The sequence below is a fragment of the Lissotriton vulgaris genome, chromosome 3_1, assembly GCF_964263255.1.
Source record: "Lissotriton vulgaris chromosome 3_1, aLisVul1.2, whole genome shotgun sequence".
Taxonomy (NCBI): domain Eukaryota; kingdom Metazoa; phylum Chordata; class Amphibia; order Caudata; family Salamandridae; genus Lissotriton; species Lissotriton vulgaris.
The window spans coordinates 904,355,326-904,372,394 of record NC_141689.1 but is presented as its reverse complement, the minus strand read 5'-3'; the positions used below and the strand labels follow the sequence as shown (position 1 = coordinate 904,372,394).

General features: G+C 42.6%; 1 protein-coding gene across 1 annotated transcript in view; it reads right to left on the bottom strand.

Annotated features, from left to right (window-relative positions):
• PGM5 (phosphoglucomutase 5) overlaps positions 1-17,069 on the bottom strand; it is an 832,754-nt gene that overhangs the window by 613,691 nt on the left and 201,994 nt on the right. Inside the window, exon 3 of the mRNA XM_086961233.1 lies at positions 8,690-8,836. Within this exon, the coding sequence (XP_086817359.1) occupies positions 8,690-8,836 (147 nt within the window). The remainder of the gene's footprint in view (positions 1-8,689; positions 8,837-17,069) is intronic.

Here is a 17,069-nt window from a genome sequence, read left to right as displayed (position 1 = left end):
TACAAGCATTGCAATGTAATAGGTTTCGCATTTACGCAAGACCTATTGCATTGCACATGCAAGGCATCACGGACAATGAGAGAGAGGGCAGGTGGGGGGGAAGTAGAAGGCACGGACGATGGGAAGGCGGGCGTGGGAGAAGGCACAGACAACGGGAGGGATGGGAGAAGGCACGGACAACGGGAGGGATGGCAGGCGGTGGGAAGAAGGCACGACAACAGGAGGGAAGGTGGAAGGTACAGAAGGCACCAAAACATGTCGTGCCTGCAGTAAGAGAACCTCATTAAAGAAAATAGTGCTCATAGTCCAAATAACTTGTACCATGTAACAACATGGGAGGTGACTAATGATGAGGAGGCAGTGCTAAGGGGGGACTATCAATCCTATTTACGAATCAGAAGCCAGCATTTAGAACAGACAATGACACAGCCAATGACAAATATGGGTGGAGCTTGGGCGGGCTTACATTCGCTACTCCACCACAGCAAGTCTCGCAGAGCAGCGCATGCGTGCTGGCTCTAGACTCGACCTAAAAATCATTGAAGGATACAATGATGTCAGTCACTCAGTGGGTATGTGGTGTTGTAAAGGTAGTTGAATCTAGAATAATGGATGAACTGGTGATGAATTGTATTTGACATCATGGTCACAAGTTGTAGTCTTGCCACGTAAACTCGGGCTTTCATTCTTCCAAGTGCCATAAAACAGTACAAGCAAAAGGTGCTTATGTTAGTTGACCTTCATAAGAGGTGTTATTGATTCTTGGCGATGTTTGCTTCGTGTTTCTCCTGATTGTCACTGTTGTTTGGTGACAAATGGGAGATATACTGTTTGTGAGTACCCAGCGTGTCTGAGTTATGTACATATACTTCACCCCTTGTTGTGTTCGAAATGGATGTACTTTGAGTTGTCTTTCCCAGGAGTTTCTCTAGCGACAACTGTAGTGTCTCAGTTGACAGGTTAAATTAAAAATTCCTGGAGGTCCCATGAAGTGTCTTACTTTGAACCTACTTATACTTGTAACTTGCAGGTGGTGAATAAACTAAACTGTAAATGTGGATTTTCATTAAAAAAAATAAACAGTTGTATGCAAACACGAGTGAGACCTACATTTTACTTTTGATGATGTGGTGAAACTTTACACATTAAGTTAAAATGCAGCAAAAATAACCTATGATTTTGAGTTTGGATTTCCATTGGTCTCTGAAGCAAATATAATGGAGACAATTTGCAAAGCCATTTATATGTACGGTAACTACCAATTCAGGTGTACTCTTTTACATACTCTTACATGCTATTGTGATTAGGTCCCAAAAAAACAGTCTATAAGTAAAATTACACAGAGGGCAGTGTCCTTTCTTTTTAAACTAACTGTAAATGAATAGTCTCTGAATATTCCCATTTTAAATGATTTGAGGTCAATTCACATGCAGTACTACATAAAAGAATACTACAGGAGTACACCTTCACATACTCCGCAATGTCTTTGTGAGTCCACTCTATGTCCATTTCATACACATGCTTAGGGGTGGGTTTGGGTTTCATTTGTTTGCCATGTGCATTTTGTGCCAAACTATACAACTGTTTCAAACGCAGTCTCTCCCCTGTGCCTCCAAAATACACTGAAAAATGAATGTCTAATTTTTATTTATTATTATTGTTTTTGGAAAAAGATGGCGTCCGTGATAGACGTGTGAGAGGTTAGCTCCGCTGTGTCTCCTCTCTGCTCGACAAAGGAAATCAAAATTGGAAGATGTCGCACTGAGGAAACTACAATGAAAGAAGCTAGATTCTTACCTTATGACTTGTTTGTTTGAGACGGCTGCTGAAAGAGCTGGATTGGGTCCCGACGGAACCATTGGAGCCGACAGAGTGTTGTGGAGCGAGCTGCGGGCACGGATACCGTGGTGAGCAGCTTTGTCACCCCACTCCACAGTGCAATGGAGCCGCAGCAACTGGAGCAGCGTTAGGGGCATCACAGGTGTGAGGCTGACGGAGTGTGTACGCCAGCTGACAGCAGAAGACACGCCAGGCAGAGCAGGAGTGTCGTGGCAAATTTCATTTGAAGCATTGTGGTCCCACGGATGTGCTGGACTACAACTGACCGCGTGGCAGCTGGAGCGAGCTGCGGGCACAATAACGGAGGATACTGAGGCGATACCGCGGTGAGCAGTTCTGACGTCCCCACTTCACAGTGTACGGCAGCTGATAGCAGACACGGCAGGCAGAGCGAGGCCTTAGAATCGTCTGATACCCCACTGGGCAGTTGACTTCAAGACCCCCAGATAGGAGGCAGCAGTAAAAAAAGAGCCTTGGAAGGTGTGGTCGGAGAGCTAAATTGCCTGAATACTAAAAGTGATCTGAATGATGGAAAAAACAAGAAAGTCCCACAAATGTTTTCCACTAGGAAGGATAAAATTAAAGCAGCGCAAAATATGGAGAGTCAACAAAAGCTCCAACCGGAACTAAAAAATCAAATGAATGTTGTAAACTTAATAGAGAAGGATCAATCTGGAAATCAAGCAGGAACGGGGAGTCAGATGACAAGACCAATTGCGCAACCCATTGAAGCTCTGGACTCTTGTAATATAGTAAGACCTCAAAGCCTGGGCTGAGTCTAGAAAAGGGGTCAAAACTCACCGGCAAGAGTGATTCAAGTGAACCCATCCTCTCATTATCAAATCGTTCAGACAGTTCGGATGAGGACCAAGATGAAGGACAGAAGGAGGAGTCCTTATAAGGTTCGATAACTAGTCTGGCAAGTGGGCATAATGACTCAATCATGGATTTTACATCAGAGGAGAGGACCACAAATGTCATTATGGTTTTCAATAAAACGGCGGTACAAAGGGCTACAAATACAGACATACTGCAAGCCGGGACCGGCAAGAGCATAGCGTGGCAAATATCTATCTCTCCGCAATCCTCACCTGAAGATCAAGCTGATGTAGAACTCACCCCAGGAGCAACAGTGGGAGCCACGGCAGAAACAACAGCAACACCCAATAATCCAAATGAGATCTTTGTCCGAAATGTATCAGCTAATAGTGGAACATAGAGCAAAGACACGCTCGGAAGGCCAGAAGACACACATGGCCTGCCGTAAACTGCAGAACTCAGTTAGGAGAATTGCAAGTAGCAGAAGGGAGAATATCAGCCATAGAGGATCAAATGCTGGTTAAAAAGGCCGATATAGATATGATCTCATCCGATCGAGAGGATATGCAACTAAAGATAGTGGACTTAGAAAATCAGCTCTGGCGAAATAATCTTAGGATATTAGGAATACCGGAGGGGGTGGAAGGGACGGATGTCCGCAAGTTTGTACAGGAACTTTTTCTTGAAGCCTTCCCGGAGCTAACAATGTGGAATTGGGCTAATGAGATACAGAGAGCCCATAGATTTCCATTTAAACTGCCCGAGGGGAAAAACAGATCAGCAGGAAAGCCTCCCAGAGCAATTTTGATCAATCTGAATAATTTTCTAGCCCGGGAGGCTCTATATGATCTGGCAAGACCCGATAGGAAACGACAGGGCAAAGGATTTCAATTTTTCGTAAGGCCAGACTTTTGCCACCACACAGTGGAGAGGAGGTGGCACTTAAGACAACTAATCACCCCCTTTCAAAACAAAGGCGAACAGGCCTTTTTGCTGAACCCGGCAACTCTGAAAGTGCTATATAAGGGACGTATACGCTTCTTTATATCTGAGATACAAGCTCAGGAATATATGAACACTCTTTGAAATGTGAAATTTCAATGTATTTAAAATAGAATTTTTAAAATAAGAGCATAGAATAAATTTCAGAATAAGGTTATTCATATGCCTAGCTTAGGTAAGATAATGAGCAAATACAGAAGATGGAACATGAATATGTTAGTATGCTGTCATCCGAAAGTGGTAGCTAAGGATTAAAATGTTGGAGCAGAGCGGAGACTGGAGTGAAGTCTCTCCCCATCGCTAGGGCCATAAGCCCTTTTTCCTTAGACGTAGGGGGGAGGGTGGGGGGAGAAGGGGAGGGAAGTCACAGGGGTGGAGGGGGTGGTGAGTGTTGGGGTCACGGAAGGGTGGAAAGCGAGGGAGGGTAATAGGGGTAGCCGGGGCAGGGGGTGGGCGGGTAGCAAGAGAAAAAAACAGAAATCAGATATATGCAGCTGGATGTGTAATGAGATGTACTGCACTATGAAAAGATTTCAAAATTACTGAAAATGGTTATATAAGGTATTCTTACTAGGAAAATATGGGTAAATATATGATCTGCTCATCAAATGTCAGAGGTCTGAATGATAAGGTAAAACGGCTGAAGGTGTTTGAACTAATCACTATGCTGAATCCTGACGTCCAGTGCCTACAGGAGACACACATTGCATGGGGTAATAAAACATGTCCGGAGATCAGAGGTTATTAATTTAGCTGTGTGCTCCTCCAAAACAACAGCAACGAGAGGCGTGGCTATATATACTAAACATCGTAGTGGTACGGCCCTTCGAACAAAGTCAGATAAATGGGGTCGATGAGCCATAATGGAGCTATCTTTGGGTTTTACTGTGGTAAATATATACGGGTCAAACTTGGACGATCCTCATATTTGGGAAGAGCTAGAGGTTGAGCTAGCACATTGGTAATGCTCTTTGATTATTTGTGGCGATTTCAATATGCATTTGGATGGGGGCTGTGCTGTAAACCTATATGCAGGAAGGAAGCCTAAAGTATTCAAAGCACTTTGCTCACTCAAAAATACCCACAGGCTAAGTGATGTTTGGGTAGACAAACAACAAAACGACCCTGGTTTTACATACTACTCACATCCCCATAAAAAATGTGTTCGCTTAGACTACTTCTTTGCCCCTACACAATGGTTGGACACTGTGGATATAATAAAACTCCCACAGCTATATTCAGATCATAATCCGTTAATTTTAGAAATAAAGGAGGTTCAGGGTTTGAACAGGCAAACTACCTGGACTTTTGATAAAAAACTATTATTAGACAATGAGTTTTGTACCCATATCAAACACTGGACTCAAGCGTTCTTTGAGTGTAATAGATATAGAATGCGGAAAATATATTATTACAACATCTATGTAAAATAACACTGGCTAAAGCTGAAACTAACCAATATTTTCAAGAGAAAGTGGCCCAGAAATTTCAGATGTATCGTAAGGAATTGTATGAATATGGAGAGACAACTGGGAGAATATTGGCTCCAAGAACGAGACAAAAAAAGTGTTAGAAATAATATATCAAAAATGCAAGATGCGAATGGTGCATTGGTATCAGACCCAGAAAAGATCATTAGAATCTTCGAGGAATTTTATAATAAACTTTATCAAGCAGAACCTTTGACAGGGGACCAAGGGGATCAAGAGGATTTGGAAGATACTAATAACAGTGCGATACCACTTCCTAGGATAAATGCTGAAACCTCTCAAGAATTAGAGCAGGAAATTACGGTAGAAGAAGTGCAGACAAATGCCCTATTTAGATGTGTAAAATGCTTGCAGGACAAATAGTATCTCTTATGCAAGACTTATTTTTAGATGTTCAATATCATGGAATACCCCCAAGGTCATTGCAGGATACAGACGTTATAGTGTTTTTAAAGAAAGGTAAACCTCCAGAGCTCCCCTCGTCATATCGCCCGATTTCTCTCATGAATACGGACGCAAAAATATATTCCAAAATTATGGGCACCCGACTACAAAAGAATATAGTTGAAATTATTTCACCATGGCAACATGGCTTTGTCACTGGCCGGGGACCACAGACCACACGTGGCGAGTAATATCAATACTAGACATCGCCATGGTAGAGAAAAGAGCGGTGGCTGTGGTCCTCCTGGACGCAGAGAAAGCATTTGATCGGGTGGCCTGGGGTGATCTGTGGGATAAACTGGCTGAGAGAGGTTTAAGTCTAGGACTTATTCGAGCAATACAGGCTTTGTACTACAAGCCTCACGCCAAGATTACAATAATGGGATATACATCTAGGAGGCTGAAGATAGAAAGGGGTACTCATCAAGGCTGCCCTTGTTCCCCAATCCTGTTTGCATTTTATTTGGACCCATTTATCTCCCTAATTTTGAATAATCCTTTAATTCAACCTGTAGTTTCTCATAGATATGAGACAAAAACAGTGGCATATGCTGATGACATTGCCCTGCTAACATCAGCTCCACAAGAGGCAATTACAGAAGTAGAAAAGCTGTCAGAAAAATTTGGGGGGAGATCGGGATATCTTTTAAACAGCTCAAAGACACAAATTATTTGCTCTTCTCATTGTATATTACAAGACTCTAGAGTGGTGGAGTCAGCAACATATTTAGGAGTCATATTAACATCTAAAATTACTGATCTATGGGCAATAAACATAAATCTAGTGATGGGCACAATTAATAGGGAGCTGAAATGGTTAGACCATTTACACCTCACAATTATTGGAAGGATAAATGTAATTAAAATGAAATCTTTGCTAAAATTTTATATTTAATCCGGGCTATCCTACTAGAGTTAGCGGTAAAAAAAAATACGTAAAATTGAGGGGATGTTCTCTAATTTAGGGGTCCATTAGGATGGCGGACAGATCGCCACCGCCATGCAGGCGGTGGCGATCCGCCCGCCATCTTTGCCCGTCTGCCACCTTTCTTCCCCCCGTCATATTACAATGGCGGGGGGGACCATGGCGGAGGGGAAGACCGTCCGCCTCTTTTCTGCAGGGGTCGCCTTGCGACCGCGGCAGAAAAGGCCTGATATGGTGGCAGTGTCTATCAGACACCGCCAGCCATATTAGGATGGCCTGGGAGGAATGACTTTCCGTGGCCATTGCCGCCACTAAAAGGCATACAGTTCCTTCTTTGGGGCCGGGTGAGGGCCCCCAGGGTGAAGAGGTGTGCACATGGGGGGTACCTATGGTACCCCCCTGCGTTTCACAGCACAACATGGCAGGCACCACGCGGTGCCTGTCATGTTGTGCTGTAAAATGCACAACAAGCATTTTCCACATTACGGCGGCCGGTGCTTTAAGCACCGTCCGCCGCAATGTTAAAAATGTGGGATGCTCCCGCCACTGTGGCGGGTGCATCCTAATTGGGGACATGGTTCCTCCGCCCTTGTGGCGGACGGTACGGCCCCCTACAGGGTGGCGGACGGACTTTGTCCGTCCGTCCGCCATCTTACTGGAAACCCTTTATTTGGAGTTATAATAAAACTTGACGTGCTTACAAATATCTGACTCAGCTAATCGATCGGGGGTGGAATGCTCCTAATATCCAGCTGTATTATTGGGCTATGGCCCTGCAACATCTAGGTACTCTTTATTATTACGAGAATGTGCAAAATGATATGGCTGAAGTGCCAAGTATTTACCAATTGGCGATTGGGGAAGCTGCAGGTGGAATATTTCAACGTCAAGACGACATAAAAAAATATCAAGAGAAAGGCTACAAATGTATTGAGTGTGAAAATTTGTAGGATAAGCAGGTCTACTAAGTACTCATCACTTTGGCACTCTGATCTCCTACGTCCAATTATATATGATGATATGGCCAGAAAATGGGAGCATATGGGGATTGTTACTTTGGCAGATCAAGAAATGGTGGTTTTTATTGAAATTGCACAAAAGTTCAGCCTGCAGCGGGACTCGTGTTTTAAATATCTGCTAATTCCTAATTGCATAAGAGGAATCTCTAAAGAGAGTATTAATTTGGGGCCGATACCAATTCTGCAGCTTATGAGCAATTATAGGAACAGAATTAAAGATTTCTATCAAGAGCTGTTAAAATCCATGCCCGATGATTTGGAAAAAATAGAAGTAAATTGGATAAGCAAATTAAACGATGGGGAGGTTGATATACATAAGGTGTTGGAGGTGGGAAAAACATGTCTTGATGTCATCCAACTTAAAGGCTCAACAATAGAAAACGGTGTATAGTCTGTACTACACACCATGGAAACTCTTTAAATGGGGAAAAAGAGAATTGGATGGTTGCCCTAGATGTCAAATAGGACCAGCTGACATGGTACACATGTTTTATTCACGTGCAAAACTAGGTAATTTAAAAGAGGGGATTGAATCTTTTATGCTACAGACATTGGGGAGAAATATAAAGATGTCCTCCACATTGATGCTATTGGGCTATGATTCAAGGCTGCAATTTGATGCGCTACAGAGGGATTTTGTGTTTTTAATTATATCAATAGCACGTCTCCTGATAGCCACAGTATGGAAGGATTAGGAACCACTTACATTCCATCAATGGCTGAACAGGCTAATATTCATTGGGAGGCAGGAAATCGTTCTGTATAAATGCAAAGGGTCAAAAACGATGAAAAAAGGTATGAGAGTCTGGAAGCCACTTATTGTCTGGATGGAGGAGCAAAATAGACACAGGGTTGGGTAAAAGGAATAGACCGCATTGTGCCCGTAACCAATGATATCGAAAATTTAATGGTGGAAATTTTGATGAACGTTCTGGAGAAAAGGGAGAACAAAGCTAACTTAAGTGCAGATTCAATAGTAAGAAATATGTTTGACTAGGATGAGCTCCACAGGCGGGATATGCTTATCGCTTTTCTGTTCCTTTACGCTTCTGTTTTTTGTGCTTTATTTTTCCTTTACCAAATATCCTACTGTATTCTGTCTGATTTCAATAAAAAAAAGAAAGAAAAAAAAAGAAAAATGAACGTCTCACCTCGGAAGGGCTTGAATTTATTCTCCAAATCAAAGTCTTGTCGTCCTAGCCGGGACAGGTCAATTCTGAGATCAGGACAGATGGCATATTCTTCAAGTGTTTTGCTGATCTGAAAAATCTTGTCAGCAACTGCATCGGAGGCAGGGCCTGAAAGATTAAAAAAATTTAATTATTTATAGTACATGACAATTAGTTAAAGTAAAGCAAGTAAATAACATGCTAATTAATATCTAAAGTAAAAATTCATTAATTTGCCTTCTCTTCAATTTTTGTGTAGAACTACAGAATCAAAATAATTTTGCATTAAAATATTTTTCAACTGCATATTCATTTTTGTTGTACTGTAATACAACTATGCAAATGTAGTCTATCAACGTAAAGCCAGCTGCTGATTCAGACAAATTTTTAAACCTAAAATAAAAATAAATAGCTCTATTGCACGAAGACAGAAGACATTGCAGTTAAGTATGTGCATTTTCAAGTCACATTGTGATTCTGCTTAAAAGTACTCAGTATATATGTTACAAGAAAGCACTAATGTACATGCTCTAGTAACTGCCACCTTCGGGTGTGAAACGGGTTTACATCTTAGAAGGTAACTTCATTATTTCATCTCACACTAATATGAATGACCTTATCAGAATATAGTAATTATTTAAAAATATTAATTAGACAGAGTGCTTATCATAAACAAAAATATGCAGACACGTTAGTGCATTAGGGAATGTTTATGGAAGGTTTATACTGTTTTATAGGTCTTCTAAGAAATCCCCTACTGAATAAAGGCAGCTATTTAGGAAAGTTGCTATCATCAGGAAATCTGTAATTACAGTCAGAACAAAAAGTACTGAAATAACAGCACAAGTCACAGCTCTTGTGGAAGAAACATTTGGCTTTAGAGATGTCCACTGGGATATCTAAAACCCTGAAATATAGCACCATATTTTCCAAAATGTCACAGAGATATGGCTCTCTCTTCCCCTCTCCCCAGCACCAGCACTGATTTCCGCTGCCATGCACGAGCAACACACCTTAGTGCCAAAGCTCTAGTGTGTGTGTGAGTCTAGCATAGTTTTGTACAGGAAAGGTATCCTTCCTGTACAAAATACCATGCCTAGACAAGTTTAAAAGCTTTTCCCACTTTGTATGTGTGCTGCCCAGTGGAGCACGCATGCTAAGTAGGAAAAGAAAGTAGAAATAAAATCATTTCTCCTTAACACCTCCTTTCAAATGGAATTAACTTTTGGAGCTAAACTCTTTCTACAATTGTTTATAAATAAGGTTTTGCATCAAAAGGCATGGGTGGTTCCATGGGAACGCCCATGTTCCACCTATGTAACACCCCCTTGCTGCTACGTAACACAAAGCAAAGTTTCACACTCCTTTGCATTACTAAACAAGGTTCGCACTGGAAAGTAAATTGGTAAAAAAAGAATTTGTGCTGGTTTGCGTCACTTTTGTGATGCTAACCCAGTACAAAATGTTTGAAAATGTACTCACAAGTCTGTTATGCAACTTATATTGATAAAAATTACTTGCAAACTGATTGTCTTTTATCAATTCATTCAAGCTATACAACCATCATTCTTCAACTTATGTAAATTCATTAATCAAAATTAGAGTTAGGTTTGATTCCTAATTAAGTGTAAACCTCCTCTGTACACCGAGTTCAGAGAACCCTCATGCAGGCCACAAATTAGTTCAGGGAGAGCACGGTGGTATTGTCTGTCAGTTTCCAGCTCCCAGTAATAGTTAGACTTGGGGAACTCTCACCAATTATTGTACCAGAAAAGAGAAGCGAGTCCACCCAAAAAATTATATATCTGAGAGGTTCCTTTTAATAAGTAAACTATATTTTAGTCTGATGGGTGTGCTCACGGACACACACACAGTCTCTTCAACATGATATGGAGGAAACACATTGCATTTGATAAAGAATGACAAAACACAAATGATCTCATACATGAAGACACAACTAATGTGCCGTGTACATCTTTTTAAATGCTCAATAACAATAGCCATAGATGCACAATGGAAAGTACTAAATAAATACATTGTTGAATTAATTCTGCTGCTCACGAGTAGAACATGAATTGCCACCAAGCCATATTAGCTCCTTTTAAGATTAACCTAACCTCAGAGAGCAATAAGATGCTGACCCTAATAATAGTCAAAAAATCAAGACATGCCCTCAACACACAAAAACTACAGAAAATGCACACTAAAAAGCATCGTTTGAGACAGTAACAATCCAAAGAGAATGCATAAGAAAACACGAAACAGCACAAAGGGATGTCAGCAAGCACTAGCACACAGAACAGGTGAAAGTAGCAACTGAATCAAAATAATACTTGTGATTGAACTAGACTGGAATCCCGGATATATGCTCTCTATTGTCAGTTGTGGGGAGATAATACCTGTTGATCTGTTGCTGAACGGCCAAGCACAGAGTCAACTGTGCCTTAGAGTAGCAACCACAACTGTAACTACAGCAGGGGCATAGCAGCAAACACTTCTGTAATGAAGCCAGGACCTACAGCAGTGACCACGCCTGCTACCATGGAAAGGACAACATCAGCAACAGTAGCTCAAGGACAACAACAGTGAACACAACTGTAACCATAGTAGACAAAGTAGGAACCACAGCTTCCACGATAGCAGGAACACTAGCACCAGCAACAGCTACCCTCGCAGCTGAGGCCAAAGCAGCAACATCAGTTGCCATTGCAGCAGAAACAGCTATCAGCACAGCAGGTACCACAGAAGAGACCACACCTGTAATAACAGCGGGGACCACAGATGTAATGCCAGCACAGACCAGAGCAATGCCACAGCTCCAACCACGGTAGGGCCCACACCCACCACTGTTGCAGTAACAGGAGAGTAGTTCGAAGCACAGCAGGGACCACAGCAGAGATGATAGCATCCAACACAGCTGTAGGTGCACTATAAACCCCCACTGCCATCATAAAATGGACCATGGAAGCAGCAATAGCTTTCACCACAGCAGAGACCAGAGCAGCACCAACTGCTGCCACAACACCAGGGACTACAGCAGCAACAATAGATGCAATTTGAGCAGGCATCACAGCAGCAACCACATCTTGTACCACAGCATTGAAAATGGTAGCAACAACAACAGCCACAATAACAGCAACCCCAGTTGCTACAATTGCAATGACCAGTACAGGAACAGGCAATGATAACAATAGCTACAATATCAGGGAAAATAACAGGAACTCCTGCTGTCACCCCGGGAGGAATGGCATCTTTTATCACAATTGTTACCACCCCAGGAACAACAGGTACAACAACAGCAGCCACAACAGCAGAAACCACAGAAGTGATGAAGGCTACCACTACAACTGCTAATATGATGGCGAACAGAGCTGTAAACACTGAGAAATACAGAATGGTGATTAGTGGAATGCTCCAAATAACCTCTGCCACTGATAAATTCCGAGGGCCTCATTCCAGTGCTTCATTTTTTGGCTCACTGTGGCAGGTTAGTTAGATACCACGCATATGAAAATCATCCTTGTTTACTATCCAATAAGAAAAGTCCAGTTTGAACTGCTAAGTCATTCCCCTCTGAACAGAAACAAAAGCAATCCCAGACCAGTTTTAGCATGTTGGGCCTAATTGCTGAAGTACAATTTGTGTTCTCTGGTACAGTAAGCAAGGGACCCATGGCTGGGCACACATGTTCCCCATAGTGGTGCAGAGTAGATTGGCATAGAGAGCAGTGATGTAGAGTGCACTGGTTTAGACTAAAGTGGTGGAGAGTATATTAGTGTACAGTGCAGTGACACAGAGTAGCTTAGAGTGCAGTGGCATAGAGTAGGGCAGGGCAGGGTAGAGTGCAGAGGTGTAGAGTGCAGTGGTGTAGAGTGCAGTGGTGTAGAGTGCAGTGGCATATAGTGCAGTGGCATAGAGTGCAGTGGCATAGACCGGAGTGACACAGTGCAGTGGTATAGAGTGTAGTGACGTAGAGTGTAGTTGTGTGTGCAGTAGAGTGGTATAGAGTTGAGTGGTGCAGAGTAGAGTGCAGTCGTATAGAGTGCTACATGTAGGAAGGGGTCCCAGTTGCTAAACAATCAATTCTAGTATAATGATTTGCGAATTTTTCAAAAAAATTGACGAAAATCTTTGAGAGGAATGTTGTTTATTCACATCCTCTTCATAAGTTGATTATGCATACATTTAATCATAAATAATCACAGTTCTTTCAATGCCCAAAGAGGCGTGGGTGAAAGGAGTAAAGGGAAGGGGTAAGGTAAGTGATTGGTGAGAATCAAGGTAGTGAGAGAAAGTTTTACTGAGGTCACATGTGGTCACAAAGATACATTTTATAGTTGGACAGCACATGGGCATGTTAATATCGCCATAGTACAATTCTATACAAATGCCATCATATCCCAATAGTAAAAACACAGTCAAAGATTTCCTGTTGAGCTTGGGTAGGATATGTAAATGGAAGTAAGTCGACGTTTTGACCCCTGGTGGTGTAGGTTCACTTGCACCTTACTGTGGGGTCTTCATCAGGACAGGTGAGGTAGTGGGTCTGGGGGTGTGTAGGGACCAGGCTAGGGCACCAGAAACGTCACTACATATAGTGTGGCATCTTGAAGAAGAAAAATCAAATAGACAGAGGAAGTGGTGAGCTGCAGCCATCAGACACGTCCGCGATTAAAGCACGAGACGATTTAGCCCCGCAGTTTGTTATTTGAGGATTCATATCCAGGCACGATTGGGGAGGCCTTTACAGATCCCCAGGTTGATGCTCGCTCGGTTGATTGGAGCCCACGGGCCTATTTGATTTTTCTTCTTCAAGATGCCACACTATATGTAGGGGCGTTTCTGGTGCCCTAGCCTGGTCCCTACACACCCCCAGACCCACTACCTCACCTGTCCTGATGAAGACCCCACAGTAAGGTGCAAGTGAACCTACACCACCAGGGGTCGAAACGTCGACTTACTTCCATTTACATATCCTACCCAAGCTCAACAGGAAATCTTTGACTGTGTTTTTACTATTGGGATATGATGGCATTTGTATAGAATTGTACTATGGCGATATTAACATGCCCATGTGCTGTCCAACTATAAAATGTATCTTTGTGACCACATGTGACCTCAGTAAAACTTTCTCTCACTACCTTGATCCTCACCAATCACTTACCTTACCCCTTCCCTTTACTCCTTTCACCCACGCCTCTCTTTGGGCATTGAAAGAACTGTGATTATTTATGATTAAATGTATGCATAATCAACTTATGAAGAGGATGTGAATAAACAACATTCCTCTCAAAGATTTTCTTCGATTTTTTTGAAAAATTCGCAAATCATTATACTAGAATTGATTGTTTAGCAACTGGGACCAATTCCTACATGTAACATTGAACTACCCAGGTCCCAGTACCTTTGGCTTAACCCTTTATTTGTAACGTCGTATAGAGTGCAGCAGCATAGAGTGCAGTCATGCGTGTCAGAGTGCAGCGTCGTAGAGTGCAGGGTCACAAAGTGGTGCAGTGTAGAGTGGTGCAGAGAACAGTGATGTAGAGTACAGTGTAGAATAGAGTGCAGTGACAGAGCGCAATGGTTTAAAATGACATGGCGTGTAGTGAGAATAGAGTGCTGTGACATATAGTAGAAAGTTGTAGAGTATAGGGGCATAAAGTGAAGTGGTGCAAAGTAGTTGGCAGAGGTAGAGTGGCATAGGGTGCATTGGTTTTGAGTAAAGTGGTGTAGAGTGAATAGGCGTAGAGTGCAGTGGTTTAGAATAGAGTGGCACAGCGTAGAGTGCAGAGATGTGGAGTGACACAGAGTGGCATAGAGTGCGGAGGCGTAGAGTAGATTGTTTCAGAGTAGATTGAAGTGGAGTGGTGCAGGGTAGAGTACAGTGGTGCAGGATAGAGTGCAAGTGGCATAAAGTAGTGGCGTAAAGCATAGTGGCATCGAGCGAAGAGGCGTAGAGTAGAGTGGCATTGAATAGAGTGGTGCAGCATGATTGCAGTGGTGTAGAGTGGAGTGGAGCAGAGTGGAGTCGAGTGGTGTAAAGTGCAGTAGCATAGAGTGCATGGCATAGATTGTTAGTAGAGTGAAGTGGTGCAAAGTGGAGTAGTGCAGGGTAGAGTGGAGTGTTACAAAGCAGTGGTGTGGAGGGCATTGGCATAGAGTGCAGTGTTAAAGAGTGGAGTGGTGTAGAGTTGTGTAAAGTACAGTGGCAAAGAGTGCAGTGGTGAGTAGTAGAGTGCATTGGCATAGACTAGAGTGATGCAGAGTAGAGAGGCATGAAGTGAAATGGCATAGAGTGCAGTGTCTGTGCAATAGGGAAACAACCTTTACAACGCAACTTTTACACCGCATTACCATTACAACGAAACTTTTACAACGCAACATCCATTACAACGCATGCATTTACAACGCAACCATTACACCGCATGACACTACAACGCACACCACTACAACGCATGCCATTACAACGCAGTCATTACAATGCATACCATTACAACGCATAGCATTACAACACATAGTACCCTTACACTATCCAACACTTACCCTACTGTTGCACCCCCTGGAATTAGAATAGTAATTTTAACCCCTACACTATCCAACACTTACCTTACATGCAATTGGTGTTATGCGTTGTAATGGTACGCGTTGTAAAGGTAGTATGCGTTGTAGTGGAATGCGTTGTAAAGGTAGTTTCAAAGAATTTGTTGTAATGGCATGCGTTGTAATGGTATGCGTTGTAATGGATGTTGCGGTGTAAAAATTGCGTTGTAAAGGTAGGCTTTGTAAAAGTATGCGTTGTAACGTCATACATCCAGTGCAATAGTGCACAGTAGATTAGAGTAGTGTAGAATTCATTAGTGTAGAAGGCAGAATAGTGGTGTAGAGTGGTGCAGAGTAAAGTGCAGTAGCACAGAGTAGAGAGGTGCAGAGTAGAATGGCGTAGAGTAGAGTAGCACAGAGAAGAGTGGTGCAGAGTGGCAGAGAGTTCAGTGCTGCCGAGTAGAGTGTCGTACAGTGCAGTAGAGTTGAGTGGCATCAAGTGTATTGGTGTAGTTTGCAGTGGCATCCCGTGGTGTAGAGTAAAGTGACGTATGGTGCAATAGTGCTGAGATAGTGGCTTAGTGTGCAGAGGCTTAGAGTAGAGTATAGTAGCGTCAGTGCAGTGGTGCAGAGTAGATTGAAGCAGAGTGCAGTGGTGTAGAGTGTAATGGTTTTGAGCAGAGTGGTCTTTCTCTCCTTTAAATACACATAATCTACCATCCCGTAGATTAACAGACAAAGGACAATTCATTTTCCACCCAAGGCCATAAATTTTGGCAAATGTGGGTGGCATTTTGAAACAGGTTTAGTTTTACATATTGTATTGTCATTATTCAATGCTAATGCATAAATTCATCAATATGGTACCATTAAAACCAATAGTTCTGAATAAATAGATTGTGGTACTGAAAATTCTGGACCCTGCTATTGTATGGTACCGAAGCTCTACACTCGTGTCAGAAAATATCATCATACCATGACTAATTTGGTATCGGCAGACCGGTAATGATTGGGACATTATACCTATGCATTTGCGTCATGATTGAGTGACAAAATCACCCTTAAATCGTAGTTTCTGTCTTGAACCCTCGGGTTCCATTTTGTGAGCGGCATCCATTTTGTGATTGCCCTTACATACTCAAAATGACCAAGGCCGAATCCGATCTGAAAGGACACGTACACCTTTGCTGACTCCTCTGTGACCTGGGTGAGCTGACTACACTGCCTCCAGCCAAACCTGTTCGGGCAGTCCCCATCCCAATGGCCTAGCGCGATTAGCATCAAAGCACAACATGTCATAAACCGATCATCGCATACAAACCATGGTTAATCACACACACACCTGTCCCTGTTTCTTCTTTATTACTAGTTTTACAAGGAGGAGGTGCTCGATTTTATTGGGGGTTCATCGATATCTGATGGAAGTTCTGGGCCTTGCTGGGTAATCCATCACGAACTGGACAAACGAAAATATGGGCTTGTCATCATGACTCTGCTTTTTCTTTATTGTGAAAATATGTATATGGCCAAACTGTAAAACTAGGAATTCTTGCCTGAAGCTGATATTTGTGTATAAAAAGAGAAGGCTGGTTCTGTAAAAACGAACAGTCTCCTGAGAATATACACACCGTGCTGTTGTACTTCTAGGACGCTTGTTACTTGGTTGCAGCCAATAAAACTCGATCCTTGACATCACCTAGAAGACTCTGTGTTTCTGTGGTCCAAAACAGGAAGGACTCAAGAGGTCTTTGGGTGTTCCCCCTGGCACCGCCGGGTCCCTAAAAACCCGGTACCTCAGTTGGCGCTCAACTCGGGGCGGTAT